The sequence below is a fragment of the Carassius carassius genome, chromosome 39 (assembly GCF_963082965.1).
Source record: "Carassius carassius chromosome 39, fCarCar2.1, whole genome shotgun sequence".
In the NCBI taxonomy this organism is placed as follows: domain Eukaryota; kingdom Metazoa; phylum Chordata; class Actinopteri; order Cypriniformes; family Cyprinidae; genus Carassius; species Carassius carassius.
Genome location: NC_081793.1, coordinates 3307279 through 3329583, shown reverse-complemented (window position 1 = coordinate 3329583; position 22305 = coordinate 3307279). Strand labels below are relative to the sequence as shown.

At 40.5% G+C, this 22305-nt stretch overlaps 1 protein-coding gene across 2 annotated transcripts; it reads left to right on the top strand.

The window, feature by feature from the left end:
- Nucleotides 1–1261: 1261 nt before the first annotated feature.
- On the top strand, nt 1262–22094 carry prr12a (proline rich 12a). Of its 2 annotated transcripts, none has more exons than XM_059530432.1 (14): nt 1262–1415; nt 4053–4214; nt 4595–9108; nt 11508–11693; nt 11786–12464; nt 12623–13107; nt 13215–13331; nt 13928–14058; nt 14847–15280; nt 16912–17031; nt 17128–17225; nt 20766–20897; nt 21654–21749; nt 21848–22094. In XM_059530432.1, the coding sequence occupies exons 2-14, from the start codon at nt 4118–4120 to the stop codon at nt 21980–21982; spliced, it is 7224 nt and encodes a 2407-aa protein (XP_059386415.1). In that variant the 5' UTR covers nt 1262–1415; nt 4053–4117; the 3' UTR covers nt 21983–22094. The 2 variants fall into 2 exon arrangements, with proteins under 2 accessions (XP_059386415.1, XP_059386414.1); XM_059530431.1 differs by having other exon boundaries at nt 16909–17031.
- Nucleotides 22095–22305: the final 211 nt, after the last annotated feature.

Genomic DNA, 22305 nt, shown 5'->3' with positions numbered 1-22305 from the left:
TGTCGTAGCATGTGGGCCTACTATTGATTTAAACTAAAACAAAAAGAACATTTTAAAACCGATGTAAGATTTTATTTCGCCCTTCGTGTTAGCTAAGACTTTCCTAAGCTAGCTCTTAGCTCTTGAAGATGGGAGCGACCTGCGTTTCTTTGCTAACGAGTTAGCCTCTGATGCTAAAGCTCACTGACACAGATCAGGACATGAATTCCAGTCAACAAATCATTGCTTTAATAAAAACATGTTTGGTTTTTAATTTAAAAATAAATGATGTTGGGCGAAGGCGCATTTTAATATTTTCAATTTCTTTCTAACGTTACTTACATTGTTTTTCATACATCATCAGTACACCCAAATAACCAACAGGAAAGATGGTAATAAAAATATCCAGTATTGCTAATGAAACCCGTTATTAACAATTTATAACATGGAATAGGCCTGTATTTATAACAAAAAGCATTATTCTGCATTGTGACAGTGGCTGGTGTCTGATGGGATGTAGTTCGGATTAACATTTGGGTTAGTGCATTAATTTTTTATTTGTAAGTATAATTTAATATCTCAATATTAATAATTAATATTTTAATATTTGAGAAGTTCGATGCTTTAAATGAGATCCTAAGTTAAATCCCCATGATAAGATAAGGATTAACTAAGAATGCTACTGTAATACAACTCACAATATCTAAATATAATAATAATCATGTTAATACATTGTTAATTATTTACAATATAGAAGATATTTCCAGAAAAAACATTATTGCACTACACTACTGAGGCGTTTCTGATGGCATGGAGTTCAAATTTGTGTTAATACATCCATTCTTTTTTTTTTTTTTTTTTAGTTCAATAACTCAGAAATACTGTTCAGATTTGTTATAGTGAATTATATATATATATAATTCCATATATATATATATATATATATATATATATATGTGTGTGTGTGTGTGTGTGTGTGTGTGTATGTATGTATATATATATATATATATATATATATATATATATATAATTTATTGTACGAGGAAGTTTATGATCTTAATATCTGAGAGTGACATCCTAAGTGAAATCACCATGGTTGATATATAAGATAAGGATAAGTCATGATGTTTCTGTAATACAGCTCCAAATAATACAGGTTTTGCATCACTGTACAGAGATTACCATAGGAAAACTGAAAACTGTCTAGGGTTTTTACACTTGCTGCAAGCATCATTGATAATTAATGCTTAAGTCACTGGTGATCCCTGTTCTCGGCAGCTTGGTGTACGGCAGCTCTAGATCATCACATCCAGAGTCAGAACTTCTTCATCGCCAAGCCTACGCCGCTCCCCATCACCTGCAGGGTTATGCTACCAATCACCATCCTGGTGCATCTGGCCAAGGTGGGGCTTGGGGTGCAGCTGGAAGGAGCCTGGGTGAGTGACACTACTCTGACTTCATGTTCAAACATCTGGTTCGGTTTCTTTCTATAAAATTGATGTGTATAATATCACAGCACTAATTTTTGTTTATGATGTATGCTGATCATTAATTGATGTTGTGATTGATTTATGATCAGATGAAGTGATTGCAGATTGTTGTTGATCACAGCAAGCCCAGAAAAGTTTTAGATGTGTACTTGTTTGGCAGTTAATTTTTAATGGTTGTGATGTGGACACACTTGCAGAAAGATGATGCACTGCATTCCTGAGGTCTTCCCAAAAGTAGCTTATGTCATAAAGCTCATCACATAATCTTGTCCTTTCTGACTACCATGATTGATTTGAAGCAATAATGTATAAGTCAAGACTAGGCTTGTCACACACAATACCAAATTTTCACACAGAGAAATAGAGAGAGAGGTAAAGGGTGAGAGTTTGTGTGAATTAGGGTACCTCTGTGCATCTCTAAACAGCACTGTTATAACCTCGCTAGTGAGAAATGTCATGTGTAAGCTTTAAGTTGCTACACTTTATAGGCTAACTGATAAAATCGTCAGAGCATCGCTGAAATCACCTTTTGTGCAAACTGCATGACCTTTATTACGGTTAACTATGCGAAGTGATATGGAACTGTAATGCGGTCAAGAGAGCTGCCTGGAACAATGTTCGGCGTGCGTTTCCCTGAAAATAATTGCACACCTCAGAATAGGGCTGGACGATTAATCGAAAAGTAATCGAAACCGAAATTTAGAACCTCTAACCGACGTAATTTTCCCATGTCGGTTATTTCGGTTATTTCCTGTTAATACTTCCCCCTTAAAAGCGTGTGTAGCCACATGACTCTGCTCTCCAATCAGTGGCATAAAAGCAAAACAAGGAGGTGAACGCTGGTTCAACACATAGTGAGGAACGCAGTTGTCAGCGCTGTCCTGTGATTTATCACTAAAGTATTTTAGAAACTCAAAACTTATTATAGCATATTTTTCTACTTTTGAAGGAACTTTAGGCTATTTACAACCCCTAGCTTCACAATAATATAGAGACGGTATGACTAATTCACACACGCAATCACTCGTACTGGTACTGTTTACCTTTAATCTTTACTTATGTCTTACACCGAGCAATAATATGTCAGAAATGTTACGAACATAGATAAAATAACTGCTGATAGTGAGCTACGATCGTTCTTTCAATAGGAAAAAATATCCCACCTTTAATAGTCGATCTCAACCGTCTGGCTGAGGCCAGTCTAAAAAGACGCTCAGGACAGTTGACAGAACGCTGATGCGTGTCGTCATGAAAGCGTATCATTTTCACGTGTTATTAAGCCTTGCCACTTGCAAATGTAACCATTCAAAAGACTTTAAAGCATTCAAACACAAGACGTGGAAAAGCTGAACTGAGTAGCTGGTTACTCGCGCGCTCAGCTCGGTGTGCACGCGGAGAGAGGCTCACAGACAGCAACACTGAACCGACCTCTCGTTTGCAAAGTTTTCCTTTAAGTTCCTCCTGCACCTCAACGAACAAAAACAAATCGCAGTTTAAACAAACAGAAAAGGATGTGTAAGAGCCCACTTCAGCACCGCGGTGTTCTGGTGTTCAGGTGTTCAGGCTCACACAGAGAGAGGCGTCTCAAAACACTTGGAACACAGAATTTGTCTGTTTTTGCTCTTGTACCGACAAATACATAAAAAATATGTGAAAATACCTGTCTTGGATAGTATGTTCGAAAAAACTGTCAGTTATGTCTTAAGTTAAAGTAAACAGTTGAGAAAAAAATCTTATGTGTATTATATTGGATGCATTCATTGTCTCTTAAAGTGACCGCGCCTAATAGGGCTTGGGCGCCGCACTGCATTCTGGGACGTGGCGGGCATGTTGATGAACAAATTAACAGAACGAACATACAAATTAAACACTTTCAAACAGGGCCCACTGGTACTACCTGAACCAGGGCCCGCAAACCCCAACTATGGCCCTGTTTACAGTACAAACCTTGTAAGTGAACTATGAGGGCAAAAAAACAAAACAGAAACAAAATAATCGTTCATTAATCGTAATCGAGGTAAAATGTTCAATTCATCGAGGTTTTGACTTTAGGCCATAATCATCCAGCCCTACCTCAGAATGTTCGTCAGCCAATCAGATTCAAGCATTCAACTGCCCCGTAGTATAAATTCAATTAAATGTTTAGAAATGTAAAAAACTAATTATCATATGTAATAAAAATCTACTTGATAGTCTGCAATGTATGATTGCAAAATATAAAATTAGTATATGTATAAATGTTGTAAGAGTTTTGACTGAGAAGCAGGCCTATTTACATTCACTTAAGACCTAATCGACTGTTTACTTCAATACTTTGCCAAGACAAGTATTTTGACTAAGATGTGCATGTGAATTAGAGCATGCACAGAAGATGTGAGCATTTGGAAGCAGCTACCTATCAGCAATGGGTACAAAATTGTTGTTGTACTCAGTGTTACAGATGTAGTAGAAAGACGGATATTTTTACATTTATATTTTTATTGTAGAATTGACTTGTTACTGAAGCACCAATACTTTTGATGTTTGGTCTGTGTTTTGTATGCCCTCATCAAATGCTTGTTTTTCCATGTATGTTTTTCTTAGGCTTGTCTGGACTTTTTGATGCTGGGCTGCACCATGCAAGTCCGTCAGGCCCAGATCCATCGGTTATGAACCTTATATCTGCACTAGAGTCTCGGGGTCCACAGCCACCTCCATCTGCCTCATCCCTCCTATCTCAGTTTCGCACTCCATCATGGCAGACTGGTAAGGTTGGCTTACTGAGTTGTGTGAAGTTTGCATAGGTATATTTGAATAATGTACAACAAAATAAAATTACATATTTTGTAAGCATCAGATCAAGAATGCACAGTCACTGTTTGCATCAGATGTACTGAATGTATAAAGGAAATGCTGGTAAACTGTAAGTGCATTCAGCTAGCACTGCCAACACTGTTGCCATAGCAACAATTTGTAAGCCACATATTAAAAAATATTAATTGGCTCTTGTAATAACTCAGTGTGCACAGATGTCGAAAGTCAGTATTGTCTTTGTACTTATTATGTGTTTAAAATTACTATTTTAATATGTTTTCTTAGCCTTAGCTTTTGTCTTTTGTGTGTCTTTTTTCTCTCTAAAATTTTAGCCATGCACACACCTGCCCCTGCAGAGCTTTTCATCTCTAGCGCTCTTCCTGGATCTGGATCCTTCCCATCCTCTTCTGCTTTGTCTGCCTATCAGCACCCAGCACCATTCTCAGGGCGGTCCTTTCCTGGTGTGACCCCCTCATTGTCCTTACAGGACACGCCCACTTTTAGCCCCACCTCCAATGGCCTCTTGTCACCCCATGATCCTTTACTCCACATCAAGACACCTTCTCAATCAAGTCTGGGTTTTGACCGCCTGTTGTCATCACAGGGTGCAGCTGCGGCTTACCGTGGAAGTCATGATCCAACTGGGGGTGGGGTCACATCTGCACAAGCCTCCTCTGCAGCCTCAGTTTCTGCCCGCCATATACAGTCTCACCAGTTCAACTTGTTGTCCTCCCAGCTTCAAGACCAGTCCTCCCAGTTGTACAGTGCCTCTGTGTTTTCCTCTACCCCTGCTCCACCTCAGCCAACATCCCAAGAGCGTACAGTACCAAGACAAGACAGTGTAATTAAACACTACCAGCGTCCCTCACCAGCACAAGCCCCCTCATCCACCCCTCATCCTCTCCAGCACTACCTTAGCTGTGGAGTGTCAGGATATCAGCAAGCCACTCATACTCGCCATGCTGGCCTCTCTTGCAGTCCCCTAGGTGAACACAGTCCTTCCTCAGACCATAAACCCTCCCCTAGGACAGAACAGTACAGACCAATAATCCAACCTTCTTATGGGTCATCATCATCCTCATCCTCTGGTGGGGCTGGAAAAGGGACAAAGAGCAGCTCCAGTAGTGGTTACTCCTCTGCTGGATCTGCATCCTCTTCCAGGACCCCCCACACACCGCCCTCTGCCTCTTCTGCTTCATCCTCATCTTCATCATCTTCCTCCTCCTCTGCATCTGCTATTGCTCGTCAGTCTAATTCCATTCCAACCTCCACTTCTGCCTCTGCATCCTCTCGTCAACAGCCACCAACCCAGACTGTACCCCCTCCACCCCAGTCACATTCCCAGGCCCCTCAAAGCTCCTCTAATTCCACCCAGCAAACCCTTCCCAAGTCGTGCCTCTCGGGTTATGGATCCCCAGTGGCTCCAGTCAAGTCATCGAGTGGTCTAACAGGCCAGACCCCTCCTCATCCACAACCCCAGTCTTTCTCTCCAAGTCAGCCTCCCCCATCACACCTTTCCCAGTCATATGGGGGATTCAGTTCTCCACAGACTCATGATCTTCCTTCAGCTAGGACCTCTGGAGTGGGTAAAGGGTATGGGAATTTGGGAAGTCAGTCGTTTTCATCAGAATCAATATATGGGACTGATTCAGGTTATGGTTCTCTGCCATCATCTTTAGGGGGTGCTGGAAGTCCCTCAATGGGTTATGGTGCATCAGGACACTCTCCTGCCCTTCTTAGGTCAGGAGCAAGTGGTGGAACAACTGGTGGTAGTAGTAGTGGAGGCAGTACAGGAACTGGAGCCAGTGGTAGTGTGGGAGGTGGAGGAGGTGGTGGATCTTACCACATCAATGATTCAAGTCCATCTCCATCTGGCAATTCTGGAATAATCCGCCCTGGTCTGCATTCTCCTGCACCTTCACGACCTGCTCAGTCACCTGTTGGAACAGGATCCAACAAATATCTATCTTCTGTTCTTTCGCCTTCATTTCTTCCTTCTCCACAAGGGTACCCAGACACAAGAGGACCTCGATCACAACCCTATCACCCCTCTGCTCCTCCCAAAACAAAGTCTGATAACAGCATACTTGGTGTAACAGACTCTAGGTCACAACAGGACGATGATGTTGATGATGATTTCCTCATCCAGCACCTTCTTCAAGCCCAGAGTCCTGCCCCTCAAGCATCCCATCACCATCCTCCTCAAAGCCATCATTCCATACAACCCACCCAGCAGCCTCCAGTCCTTCCAGGTCAGGATGGAAATAAGGGGCTTGCTTATGAGATGAGCAAAAGCTCAGAAGAGAGGTACCACCTTCAAAGTGTTATTCGAACACATAGTGCCACCTCTAATGCTGCTGGCACAGGGAGTGGAGCTGGACTGGACAGTCAATTGGAGATGTCCCTAAAGAAACAGCACCAACAACAACAGCAACAACAACATAAGCAGCAGCAACAGCAGCATAAACAACAACATCAACAACAACCACAGCAGAAAAGCAACAGAACTGTAAGTGATGGAGGACGAGGGAGTTCAGATCAAACACACTCCCATCCTCACCATCATCATGATTCTCTGGGATCTGTGGTGCATTATGGGCGGGGTGACCTGTATTCCCAACACTCCATTCCTCAACAATCCACCTCCCACCATCAACACACACCACATACACCCACGCACTCGCACCTACACTCTCACCCACACATGGATCTTCAGAAAAAAACTCAAGATTCAGGAGATATGGCTTACCTACGTAAGACACCTGATGTGCAGCAACATCACCATCAGCATCAACAGGCACATCAACAGCAGACTCAACATCATCAGTCACATCCACAACAACTTCAACAACAACCCCAGCAACAATGTCACTCCCAGTCACAGCCGCTTATGGACTCTCCCACTGACCAGTCTCGCCAACCCCCTCATTTGTTGCAGTCTGTGTTGTCCCACACCCGCAGCAAAACAGACCCTCAGCAACAGCAGCATTCTGTTAGTCAGCAGGCCCTTATGGAAGCTGCCGGGGGAGTTGTGTCAGCAGAGACCCATTCCCAGCCCCAGACATCCCAGCTCCAACTCCAGCTTCAGTCCCAGGGTTTGGAAGCAGCTGGTCACTATGGTCATGGTACCCAGCAGCAAGACCAGAGCCGCCCTAAGTCTAACACAGTGTCTTCACTAGACATGCTGGAGCATTCCCTCTCTCGGACATCTAGCCAAGAGGGAGTAATGGTGGATGAGAGGACAGGAGGTGAAGGAAGCAGGGGGAATTCTGGAGCAGCAACATCAGGAAGTGTAGAAAGACACCAATCCCAGGAGCAACAAAGACTTTCATCTCACCACCGAACGCAGCATCATTCTTCAGAGTTACACTCATATCTTCCTGAGCCAGACATGAGTTTATCAACTACTTCTCATGGACACCACTTATCCCACCATCACCACCAACAGCAACAATCGTCACAAGGTCCTCCACATTCTAACTCCCACCATCAACACCCTCATCCCTCCCATCCTAATCAGCAGAGCCATCATCAACTTCCTCCACAGGCCTCCTCAGCAGCTTCTCAGCAACAAGAGCAGTCTCACCCCTCTCATACCTCCCAGATTCCTCAATCTCAGCTTGACCAGCATCAAGGAGAGCCCCACTTTGACACCAGGAATCCAGCAGTGAAATCAAATCAAAACCATAATCAAAGCCAACAGGGCCAGAGGTTTGTTCCTTTAACATCCATCTGCTTTCCTGATTCTCTTCTCCCAGATGAGGACCGTTCATTCTTTCCTGGAATGGAGGATATGTTCTGCACAGAGGAGTACAAATCCACTTGCTCAGGAGGAACTGGGCAGGGTCAAGATGGGGTCGCACCTGGCCAAGCAGTGCAGGAAGGAATGGAAGGAATTAAACCAACGCCCGGAGGAGGAGACAATACAGGTTCAAGCTATGATATGCTTGGTCATCACAGTGACCAAGGATTTGGGCAATATTGCCATGATCTTTCAGAGCCTGACAATGGAACCATGCATTTGGATCTTGACTCCTTGAAGACCCATGAGCTCCCATCTACAGTCAATACAGAGCATCTTGGACTGATCCAATCTCAACCAGCCAACCTTGGAATGGGGACAACTGGAACAGTGGGGGAAGGATCTGGTGCCAAAATGGGAGGTACTGGGGGATCTGGGTCTGGATCAGGTGGTCTTACCTCTCCTATTTTCTGTTCCTCTCGCCCAAAGAAGCTCCTTAAGTCCAGTTCCTTCCATCTACTGAAGGAGAGACCTGATCCAAACTCCATGCCCAAGAAGAGCTATGCACAGGAGTATGAATTTGAAGATGACGAGGATAAGGCTGACATCCCAGCTGACATTCGCCTCAACAGCAGAAGCCGACTTCCTGATCTCATACCAGACCTTGTGTCCAGTTGTCGCAAAACAAGTGGTGTGGGAGGGGGAACTTTAAGCCCTTTAATGGGTGATCTAGATTTTGGATACCCATCTCTTGGTCCCCCTCCGCAGTTGATGCCACAAGATGGACTGAAGAAAAGAGGCAGGAAGCCCACAAAGCCTAAACGAGAAGGACCTCCAAGGCCACGTGGACGCCCACGTATACGCCCATTGCCAGAACCTCACCACTCTAGGGGTATGATGGGAGATTTTGGAACAGGATATGTTCCTGAAAGAGGCAGAGGCAGAGGAAGAGGCAGAGGCAGGGGCAGACGGGATGAATCTATGATGGACATGGAGATGGCCAATAAAGACCCAAATCAGATGTATCAACCACACATGCAGCAGCAAATGCATCACCAATCACAGCAGCAGCCACAGCATCAGGAGCCAATCAAACCCATCAAGGTAAGCTGTTCAAATGTAAAAATTTTATAATATACTGATGTGAGTTCAAACTTTTGTAGTTGAAGATGGACAATATATCAGGACCAAATCAGTTATTGGGTGATAGTAGAGTTTTTTGTAACAGTTTTGTTCAGTATTGGATATTTAATATTACTTGCTCATTTCCGTCTATGAGCCATAGCATTAAGATAATTATCAGCTTTAGAGGTTGGCCGATTATCTGCTTTGCCGATTATTCGGCACTGATAGTTGATTGATAGTTTTTTTTTCCGGATTGTGTCCGTTGCTGGAGTGGCTGAGAAGGCTTGCTGTTGTTATACTGTATGAGAGCGAGAGTGGCCTCTAGAGGTGGAATCACTGACACCATGTGGTGCTTGTTTTGACACCTGACACTGCATTGCTTGGGACAATTCAGATTTAAGGATTGAAGACCAACAAAGAAGCAGTGTGTATACAGTATACTACAGTTCATGCTATCATATCATTTTAAAGTAATTAAAATTTGTTGACTAGTTTCTGCATTTGGTGATTAAATAAACCGTTTTAGGCCACTGCTTGAACTGAACGTGACGCGTCTCTTGTGTGTGATCCCTGATGTCTATGAGTTCTCCTAGACGCAGCGCTGTGCTTTTGGCCAGCGTGCGACTGCCATATTTTATTTTTATTAGATAATCATCAAGTGTTCTAGAAAAGAAGCAGTCAAAGTGTGAGAGCATACAAACAATATCCGTATGTATGCAATTTCAATAATATGGCCTTTGTGTAGATATTTAAAGATTAATATAATTTCAACATTTACTAAGTTTAAAATTTTGAAGTTGCTTCTGTTTACAGAAGGGGTCCTATTATGCTCTTTTACTACGTCTTGGGTTGGGGTTGTTCTAGAACAGGCCCTCATACTAGGTTGTTCGAAAATTACATTATATTTCACATATTTTACATTATTACAACACCTCTTTCCCAAGTCTGGCATGAATGACTCAAATAGTTCCTGTATCAAATGTAGGCCCGTCTTCTGTAATACGAAATGTGCTGTGATTGGTTTGCAGGGCCAGTGTGTTTTGAACAGCAGCACTTGGTGCCTGGTCGGGAAATATCATGCCCCTTAACATAGCCGCCTTTTTTTCCTTCGTCAATATTTGTGATATCAAAAATCCCGGAAAATATGTGTTGCAGTCCAAACAAATAATTTGTTGTAGTTTTTGAAAAGTGATTTCTGTTAAATAAAATATCTCCTTTTGAAGTGGACTTTGAGCTTTGTAACTTTGTAGATCTTTTTTATGCTCAAACAGCAACATTACAGACTAAAGTTGAAAAAGTGAAAAAGCATAATAGGACCCCTTTAATTAATTATGAATTCATTTTAATGATCAATATATAATTTATAATTTATATTTAATATAATTCTTTTTTAAGAATTAAAAAAATTTTCATACAGTATCCACTTTAAAAACTATCAATTGATTAATCGTTAAAGGCCAGTAGGGCTGGGTATCGATTCAGATGTTACAGATCGATTCGATTTCGATTCACAAGCTCTCAAATCTATTCGATTCTCGATTCGATTTTCGATTTCTATTCTCGGATTTGATTTTCTATACTCAATTCTCGATTCAAATCAATGAATATAGATTTAATACAAATACTATATGTAAAAAAAAACAACAGCGAACATAAGTTTACAATTGGGTAATTAATAAAAACTAATTAAGAGCCACAAACCTGTATATTAAACTCTTTCATTTTATGTACACTTGGGTACATTAAAACAGAACCCATCTCTAATTTTCAAATGCATAAAACTGTTAAATAAATAAATACAATTTTGATGCAAGATGAAAAATGCTTTTATTCTTGTCGACAACACTATCGTCGTCGTCTTGCTTACGAAATCTAAAATGCTTCCATACCTCTGACTTTTTATGTGAAAGTGGCATCAACGTCGACAAACCACCTGAAACTGCCATTTTAAGCACTGAATGAATGAATGACAGGTTCGCCTCTGGCTCCTTGGTAACATTGCACAAGGCAAATAAGAGGGTGACATCTAGTGGAGAAGACTTGTAATTAGATTAACGTTAATCTTGCGTTCAATGTTTGCGGAAATAAATATGAAAAAAAAATCGAATCATGGCCTTTGAGAATTGATTTTGAATCGACCACATTTTAAAAAACGATTAATCGAAAAATATTTTTTTTTTACCCAGCCCTATTGGCGAGTGTGGCCCAACCTAGCTATCGGTATCGGTAAAATCCAATATCGGTCAACCTCTAATCAGCTTATAAGTGTCTGCTAGAATTGTATTATCGGTGCATCTCTAGTAGTTTTTGAATGATGGGACATCTGCTTTGATCATGTTCTAGATAATTTTCTATAATGTCTTATTTCCCTTTATTAGATTAAGCTTCCTGTAGGAACCATGCCATCTTCTGATGCCTTGTTGAGGACAGACTCCTTGTCAGGCACTGATCCGGCTCTCTCAGATGGTTCCCTTGGTTCAGCACCCTCTTTGGGATTGAGCCCTGGGACTCCCGGAGTGCCTGACATGAACAGACCTCAAGACAAGAAGTCCAAATGCCAAGAGGTATGAGAATGCAGTGTAGATCCCAGCGCTGTGTTTGTGAGCATGTTTTTACATTTTGATCTAATGAAAAATTCTGTCCCTTTCATATTTAGTTGGAAGAGAAAGAGTCGGAGAAGACTGGTTTTGTTGCCTCGTTTTTGGATTTTCTAAAGTCCGGAAAAAGGCCATCGGGGTTGTCAACAGGGTCAGCTGACAGCACTGGAAATGAAGATGCCTCTCCTGGGAAAAGTGGAGGCATTCGCCCATTATCCCCTCAACCTCCCCCAGCTGCAGCAGCTGTATCTGGATATGGAGATGGTGAAAGTGATGGAGGACTGTCTTTGGGTGGCTGTCCTAGCCCATGCAAGCGTTTGGATGAAGAGCTGAAAAGGAACCTTGAGACATTGCCCTCCTTCTCGTCCGATGAGGAGGACTCCGTCGGAAAGAACCAGGACCTGCAAAAGAGCATCTCCTCTGCAATCTCTGCCCTGTATGACACTCCTCAACTCACCTCCACAATGCAGCCTCCTTCACTTCCACCACCCCCTCCTCCACCTCCTCCTGAATCACTGACACCAACACAGCAGCCACCAGCCCTCAGCCCTCAACCACCACTGCATGCACACCCGCCCTCACACACCCACACCCACTCCGTTGAGCCTGCAAGATTGCAAAGAGAAGAGCAGGAAGAAGAAAAGGAAGAGAAAGATCTAGAAGAGGCAATGGAGCAAGACAAAGAAGAGAAAGAGAAAGTCTCAGATATGGAGCTGTTGAGTGTCCCCAATGTTGGAGGTGAGGGTCATTTTTGGAAAATAGGATGAATTATGCAGCTTCACAAACACCTGTGCCTTGCTAAAACCTTGCATGATTAAGACACAATTTAACATGTGCTGTTATTTTGTTAATACTGTGGGTGGTTGAAAATTTAAGAGTACCGTTCTCTCTTGCAGACTCACCCAAAGAAGCTATTGAAGCCCAAGCTCCCCCTTCTCTCCCAGTTTCCCCATCATCACCTGCTCCCTCCTCCACCTCCTCGCCATCACCGCTTCCACCCGTTCCCTCTCCTCTTCCTCCACAGGAGGACAGTCCTTCTCCCTCACAGAAATCACCTCCACAACAGTCCTCGCATCCACCCAGTCCTGTGGCTTCCTTTGTGCCTGTCCTCTCTCCTCTACCTGCTCCTCCTGTAGAGCCTACTTTATCCTCCAGCCCATCTTCGCCCAGTCCACCTCTCGTACAGGAGTCCGTTGCAGAGCCCGCCTCTCCTGAAGAGCCCCAGGCCCCTCAAATTCTACCGCTGCACTTGGCACAGAAACAGAGCGGTGCTGCCATAGTCGGCGAGACTGATGAGGATGAGAGTGAGAGCGGAGGCGAGGGTATTTTCAGAGAGAGAGATGAGTTTGTGGTGCGAATTGAGGACATCAGGAGTCTGAAGGTACAGCAGTCAATTCTCTTTCTTTTTAGGTCTTTGTCAGCATGTGTATAATCCATATGTGCAGATAAATATGTGGTATGTAGGTTTCATTTTGAGTGTCTCTCTAGTTGGCCCTGCAGACAGGACGAGAGTCTCCTCCCATTTGGCGTGTACAGAAAGCTCTGCTACAGAAGTTTTCTCCCGAGATTAAGGATGGACAGAGACAGTTTTGTGCCACTAGTAATGTGAGTCATGACCAATCACAACATTTGTAAAAAGCAGCACATAATGTTTCAGCTACCTTCTAGTTGTAAATTTACCATTCATTTTCAGAATGATCAGACTTTCTATTATTGTCTGATGGAAAATAAAACAGTCTGATCCTATTCACATACACAGCACTTTATCAAACTGCCATTTATAACACCTTTGTAATCGCAAACAACATCATGGCAACCACAGAACACCCTAGCATTGTGGCAGTATGATTAGGAATCACTCATATTTTGTTCAGAAATTGTTAAAATCTAGCATTCCTGTATTTCAAACAGTAGAGCATGGTGCTAGCAACACCATGGTCATGGGATCGATTCCCAGGGAATGTATGAACTGATAATATGTATACCTTGAATGCAAAGTTGCTTTGGATAAAAGCATCTGCCATATGCTTGAATGTAAATGATGGAGTAATGTGAGCGGTGCTTATTGGATAGTACAGTATTTATCAGCACAACTTTAAGTGATTGGTCTGTCCTCTGTTTTTGTATTTTAAGCTGTGTCACTGTCAGTTTCTAAATGTTGTGTCCTCCTTTGTCTCCTTCTCCTCTCTGCTTCCTCTCAGTATCTGGGTTACTTCGGGGATGCCAAAAAGCGCTATCAGCGGCTGTATGTGAAGTTTCTGGAAAACATAAACAAGAAAGACTACGTGAGGGTCTGTTCCCGTAAGCCCTGGCACAGGGCTGTCAACCTGAGGTATTTCAACCCCTTTATCTTGCTGTCTTGTCAAGTCAAAGAAGCAATGACAACAAATTATGTCTAATGGTCTAGAACAGATTCAAATGAGCTTTGTTCATACTGTTACTTCACTCCTTGCAGCAATATATATATATTTTTCCACCTGCCTTTGAACTGCATGCACACGATTGTAAGAAATCACAGGCATATATGATATCTCTTAAAAAGCCCACCAGATGAGGGCATCTTAATAGATGTTACACAAACGTTAGATTGATGTATTGTGTTGCCTCATCGTACTACATGCGAGGGCAGCATTTTTCAGATTTCAGACACATCCAGTTTGTCTGTGTAAATGTTAAATATAAAGGGCTGTTCATACCAAAGACCATATGAATAATGTTTTAATAATCATACTACTTCATCCATTCTGGTTCATCCAAAAATCTAAATTAACCCCTGGTTTACTCATCCTCAAGCCATCTTAGGTGTACGTATATGACTTTCTTCTTTCAGACGAATACAGTTGGAGTTATATAAATAAATGTCTGTCTCTTCCAAGCTTCATAATGGCAGGGAACGGTTGTCTAGATTAGTGTTTCCCAATTTTTCCACCCAACGTTAAAGATCTTGAGCATATAATGTGGCAGACTCTGCTACTGCAGCATACAGGTAATAAACAGCACGCTGTCATATGTTAGTGTGGATGCCAATATAGCCCTTATGTCTATTCATCTTGGGTAAGGTAATTTGCATGTTTTGTACTGTTGACATGCTTGATAAAGGTGTTGTTTTTTACTTTTTAGGAGACAGCCTCAACCTCTTCCGAAGTTAGCGCCACCCCCCAACAACCAGACTCCTTTAGAGAGGACTGAAAAAGACAGAGAGAAGATTAAAGAGCCACGTGAAAGCCGAGAGAAGAACAATGTTCGGCTAAAGGAACAGCGGGACAGAGAAAAAGTGCTTAAAAACAAGGAGAAGGAAGAAAAGAAAGAGAAAGAAAAGAAAGCATCACCTCCTCCTCTGCCACCTCAGAAGCCTGAGAAACGAGCAGCGGTGACAGAACGAGGGAAGGTGAAGGAGGAGAAGAGGAGTGGTGGACAGGAGAAGAAGACTGAGCGCTCTGCCAAACCTCAGCCACCAAAGGTGAAGGCCGAACCTCCGCCTAAGAAACGCAGGATGTGGCTGAAGGAAGTACCCTCGTCTTCAGACTCTGAGTCCTCAGCAAGTGAGGATGAAAGTGAGTTTACTTTTAATATGTATGGCATCCATTTACTCAGATGTGCAATGTACGTTTCTTATGTGACAAATTAACATTGCAGTCATCTTGAATGTGCATTTTTATTTATCATTAAGACATTTGTATTGTAAAGGTTTTGAATAAAAATAGATCATTTTCTTTAAACTATATTTTCATAGATTATATTTTACCGTGAAATCAAAAGAAAAAAATGTGGAAATTATGTTTTGCATAGAAAAGAAAAGCCTATAGTTCAGTTCAACTTTAATGTATGACAACATGCAACATTGTAACACGTAGGGCCCTATTTTAACGATCTGAACGTAAAGTGTAAAGTGCACGGCGCAGGTGCACTCAGGGCATGTCCAAATCCACTTTTGCTATTTTAACGACGGAAAAACGGTTGGCGCGCCTAAACGGGTTGTCCCTATTCTCTTAATGAGTAATGGGTAATTTTTGGGCGTAACATCCAATAAACCAATCAGAGTCTCATCTTCCATTCCCTTTAAGAGCCGTTTGCGCTCGTGCCATGACGGATTTGCTATTTACACGGCTGAATTTGGCAAGCATGAAGACAGAATGCGTCTCTGAGATGAAACGGAGCTGTTCTTGTGCGTGCAAATACATGACATGCATATATATATATATATATTTATATATATTTAATTAGCCTACAAAAAATTCTTATGCATTGCAGTCCTTTAATTTTTAATATTTGGCATGTCTGTGTGCTGCTGTGCGTCCCTGTGTTTAATAAGCAGTGTGTAGGCGTTGTGGACCCGCCTATACTAATGCGCTCTTTAAATAACAAAGAAAAAACATTGCGCCAGACTTTAGACCAGGTTTGAGTTTGTCTATGGTGCAGTCTATTTACAGCTAATAAAAATAGCATTGCGCCAGCAATTCGCCTGAACACATCTCTTTTTTAGACCAGCACGCCCACGGGCGCACAAATGGGTGCAAATGCATTTGCTAATTAAATGACACTGGCGCTGGACGGGAAAATGCGAATGGCGCTGGACTAAAACTAACAACATGAACGCATTGCGCCAGGTGTATGATAGGGCCCATAAAAACAAAACAAAAATAAAAAGGCCCATATACAATTAGTAAATAAAATATTTTATAAATCATTTGTAAAATTATTTGCATTATTTATTTTTCTTTGACTTTATTTCTCATTATTGTACTACAAAAACTTTCAATATATTATCTTATTATTTGATGTTTTATTTTTAAAATGTTTATATATAAAACTGTTTTTTTGTTTTACTGCCTTTTGTTTTCAAAGAATAATGGAATTCACATATTTAAAAAAATATATAAAAATGAAAAACTGCATTACTATTATCAGTATTTTGTAGGAATTGTTGACGTCGTAATTGTCATACAAATAATGTCTGAAAAATATAAAATTGGTCTTGGTCTTGGTCTGGTTAATTTGTAAAATATAAATTCTTTTTTTTCTTTTGATTTTGGAGTGAAATGTGACTTGTTTTTGTGCAACTATAATGCAAAATGACTTTTAACTCACACAAATAAATGCAGTCATGTGGCATAAAATAGCAGGTGGTGTGCAGTTATGATAGTGTGTTGATGTGAATATAACTTGATGTGTGTCTGTCCAGCAGTCTCAGTCAAAGCTGGCCTGAACACACGAGCAATGCGTGAGATGTACCGGAGCTACGTGGAGATGCTGGTCAGTACGGCACTCGACCCGGACATGATTCAGGCTCTAGAGGACACTGAAGGTAAGCAAATGTGATTACCTCTCAAACTAACTGTTGCGCTCTGTCATTACCAAACCAGAAGAAGTTCACTTCTTTTTGTATTATTGGCTATTTCAGATGAATTATATCTTCCTCCAATGCGCAAGATTGACAGTCTTCTCAGTGAGCAGAAGAGGAAGCTTTTGAAACGAGTCAATATGAACTCTCAGCAGCAGGTACTTCACCTTATTATTTGCGCTTGCTTGATTTTTTTTTGCTCGGTTTCTCTTTCGTGTCCCTTAGCAACAGGGTTCACACAGGGACCGCGCTTTGAAAATCAAGGACTTTCAAGCTCTTTTTCCAGCACCATTTTTTTGTTTCCTAGGACTTCATAAAAATTTTCTTAGTTTAATTTCTCATGTTTTCTTCGTCCTTCATATAAAATAAACAGAATATAATGTATGAAAAGAATTCACACTAAGGACAGAATAAGTCTTATTAAAGGGGTCATATGATGCGATTTCAAGTTTAGACACAAGTGTAGACTTGTCCACACCCCCCTAAAATGGCTAATTTAAACACGCCCCCACGTGTCTACATCACGATGTGGGAAGATTTGCTTAACGCCGCCCAAATGTTCACGCAAAGAAAGAAGGTGTACCTTTTATTCTCGCTGTTGCCGCCATGTCGTGGAGACGCTGTGTATTTCCTTGTAAAAGTGAAACTAGGGCTGGGCGATATGGAGCTATGTCTCGATATACGATATATATCTCGATATCTTTACAGGAAAAATAACCCCCCAAAAACTACTGCAAAAACAAATATGCCAAATATTACGTTTAGGGCCCTATGAAACATTTTATTTTTTTCTTCACCATATGTTTTATTGTTACCTAATTCTGTGTTTTAGCATGTGTAATTATTTAAATACATAAAAACAACTTTATTCAACTTTATTTATTATTTCAAAAATTCTTAAAATAGCCTTATGTCAAATGTTTTTTTCCCTTCAGAAATTCTGTGTATTTACATTTTTCTGGTTATCAAATGAAGGCATAAAACATTCATTTAATTTATCTTTTAATTATTTAAAATTAAGCAAACTTTATTTTTTGGTAAACAAAGGGGATTCACTATTAAAAATAAAACGTGGAAGAAATGTTGTGTGATTATTCCTTAAAAAATGATGTTCGTTTCATTTTAATAGTAGTAGTAGTGGGCTATGTACATTCTGCTGAACAATAGTAATAGATTTCTGGCAAATACTTTTATTGTGATGATTTTAACTTTACAGTTCCGTGTATGTGATACTACAGTCTATGATGTGATATGAGCTAGTTTTACTCAAATCAAACGGTCAGATGCTCATGAAGTGACTCTCAGTGCAGTTCTGGAGATGTTCCTCATGTGTTCACGTCTTTATTTAGTGAGAGGAAAGATGCTGAAAGCGTCACGCGCGCTCCCGTGTGTTTAATGAATGAAGACGTGCTTCTGCGCCATTCATTAACATAGACACGCAGAACATGCAGGATTCATATTTAAATAGACTTTTCCGGGTCAATATTTGATGTAAGTGCAATGACCTACTTTTGATTAATTCATTCAAAATTTGACAAATTCCGTGACATTCCACGTTAAACTGTAAATTCCGTGTTTATGACTGGATTCCGTCCGCATTTTCTGCGGAAATCATTGAGCCCTACAGTAGACATCTGCCTGCTGTTCGCCCTACGCCTTAAAACCGAAGTATCTCCATATAATGGAGCCAGTTGTCCTTTTTTTTTAAATTTTTGTTTAGACTAGTTCTGTACACGCGAGGGGAGGGGGGACAAAAGCAAGGAGGCGGGGGGCGAGCGAGCGGGGCGAGCACAGCACTGAGAAGGCAAACAAGCAAAGTGGCGGATTTTTAAAATTAAATATAAACAATATATAGATATACTGTATACGATATGTCAAAATCCATATCGTGTTTAAAAAATATCTCGATATATTTTAAATATCGAGATATCGCCCACCCCTTAGTGAAACTACTTTGTTTGTCCTTCCAAAAGAGGAGTTGAATTTCAACACTATTCCAGAACCCAAATATTCAGATGTGTGCAGCGTATTTTACTGAGAATGAGGACTGTTTCCTGAACCAGTAGCCTGCAGTGCGTCTGTGGCACAAAGGCTGTTTCATTAAAGTTGGGCAGTTCAAACTTTGCAAGGACAGTCTGGCACTTTTGACTCATAGCCTGTAAGTACATATTTTATATTTAAATAATTTGCCACTGATGATTCAAATGTGAGTTTTGAGCAGTGTAGAGTAATCCTGATGTTTGTTGTTTCTCAGATCACAAATACAGACATGGTTTTATGTTTAAGCAGCGTGATACGCAATGCTTAAAAAGACAGTATAATTCATTATAATCAGTAAATATGTCCCCACTGGATGCAACAAATGCCTTGTTTGTAATGGGTTTTATTGGTTTTGTCTCATCTGATGTCCATATCACGAGCAAATCTTTCTATATAACCGGATCTTCTTAGTGAACCGGTCGAACCAGTTCACCGAATCGAATTGAATTGTTTGAAACGGTTCGCATCTCCAGTACCCACTAATCCACAAATTACTTAAATTATTCGGTTTATAAAGCTGCCTTACATAAATCAATATCCAGAGTTAGTCCGTTATTCCTAACAGTACATTGCCTGAACTGCTAAAAGAGAAGTGATGATGGGATGTGAACGAGCAGAGCAGCTGGACTGAGTCTCGTGCTGCTGGGACACGGCATCACAGTATGGTGAGGGGCGTAACATTTCCGTCACACGCTTGAGGCATTCGGCCAATCACAATGCACTGGATAGCTGGCCAATCAAGGCATACCTCGCTTTTCAGAAGGATGAGCCTTGTAAAACCGACAAGGCGGGGCATAGAGGAAAAACCTCCTATTACCCACTGCAAAAAATGGTCTACTACATGTGACAAATAACATTGATTTTTATTTATTTTTTTATTCATTTTAATTACATAGGCTACTATTACATTTAAATATATACTTAAATTATACATTATTATGCATTTTAAATTTTGCGAAATAACAAAATTTAAATGGTAGAGTTCTCCTTGCTTTTTCTGTATTGTCTCTCTCAGTGAATGGGTCAAATCTATATCTTGAATAATATGTGTCAAATAATGTTCTTTGACTTTTCTTCCAGGAACTACAAATGTTTACTATGGATTAAATGGAAATTAAATTAAATAGCATTTATTGTGTAACCAAAATACCAAAAAAAAAAAAAAAAACCTTGATTTTTAATTCAAAACAAGCCCGAAAAACACCAGGAGTCTTATTATGGATCATAGTTTAATTATCAATAGGCTGTATCGCAATTTAAGTTTTTCCATCCTCAAATATAAGACACCTTAAAATAATCAAGATGTCTGTTTTACCATTTCGTGTATTGATGACTTTTTTATGAAATTAAATGAAACGAGGGATTTTGCTTTTTTGCTCCTACATACATTTTACAGTTCGCACACATCTATTTTTAGTCACAAATGTCAAAATTATATCCAAAATAACTGAAATTGAATTAAATCACAAGCTTGTGAATCAGAATCGATCGAATTTTGAAATTTGTGTCCAAACCCAGCTCTATATATTACCATGCTAAACTCTCAGGGATTTGTCATGACAGAAATAAATTTGTTTCTTGAAGCTGAATCCACATGTTCCTTTTAAATGTAAATGAAGAGTTTAATTTTCTTCTGTTCTTCTGTTTCTTCTCCACAGGAAGCTCTTCACACTTTCCCTCAGATAACAGCGGAGCCCGTAGACTCGGGGACGGTGAGGGTCAGACTGGGTGGTGAATGCTACAACCGCAAAACCCTGAACCGCATCAAAAAGAGTGTTCCCAAACCACAGGTCAACAAAACCTACATTTCTTTTGCTGCGGACCTCTGAGTCTGATCTGATTATGACATCTTCTCCCAGCCCCACCCACTTCATTTAAAACAGAATTAATAGGGCTGTTAATTTGTAATACATTTTTTATTTTTTTAAAGAATGCTTTTATTTATCAAGGCTGCATTCAGTTGATCAAAAGTGACCATTCTAGATTCTAATGTATCACTGTTTCCATTAAAATATTGAACAGCACAACTGTTTTAACAGAGATATTAATAAGAAATGTTTTCTTGAGCAGCAGATCAGCATATTAGAAAGATTTCTAAAGGATCATGTGGCACTGAAGGCTTGAGTAATGATGCATCACAGAAATAAATTACATTGTAAAATATATTCAGTAATTCAAGATTTATTTTTAATTGTAATATTTGACAATGTTACTGGGAAATTTTTACAGTACTAATTTTAACCATTTCTACTGTATTTTTGTGAGCATAAGAGACATCCTTCAAAAATATTTTAGCAACCCTTGTCTTTTGAATAGTAGCATATATCATTAGTCAATAAATGGACGTGCAATATTTGAGTTTGAATGATTGAAAGTATTTTATACACTTAATAATGTATACTTGTAATAGTATCCCACTTGGTTTTACTTGTAGAGAGAGACATCATATAATAATCCAGTTACACAACCCAATAATTAACAGGGACAATGTAGAAACAATAAAAGTCTAATTCTAACACAAACCTCACCATTCCTGTCTCCTACAGGACCTGAAGTTGTCAACAGAAACATGTCGACTCTACAGTCTCTACCATTCACTGCATCATTATAAATATCATACCTTCTTACACTGTAAGAAAGAGGTAAAGATCCAGCTACATTTCCCATAAGCAGCTGCAGTAAACAAATGCAATGCAAATCTTTATTTAAATTCTCTCTTTTTTTTTTTTTTTTTTTTTAGACGAACACTATAGAGCAGGCTTCAGAAGATCCTGGACAAGAGGAAGTTGTTCAGCAGTGCATGGCCAATCAGAGCTGGCTGGAGATGCTCTTCAACTCCTTCTTAGAGCTGATGACCCTCAGCACCAAAGCTTAATACGGAGAGGAAAAGCACGAAAAAGGAGAATCGTTGAGGAATCATGGATGCCTTGATGTACAAAGAAGCTGGATTTATTGTTGCCTCCTCGTCCACCTCGGTTTTACAGAAATGTTTCTTTTAAAGTGCGTCAGGAGAGGACCGGGCGACGAGCCCAGCATGTTGCCGGCAGACAATAACTCTATTAACTCTTTACAAACGTCTGCAAACACGCAGGATCCCTCCTGAGCATTCAGACATATCTGATCTCAGGATGTGACCAAACTGAGATCAGATTTTACCGAATTTTCGAAATATGGTACACAGACCCATGGAGCTACAGT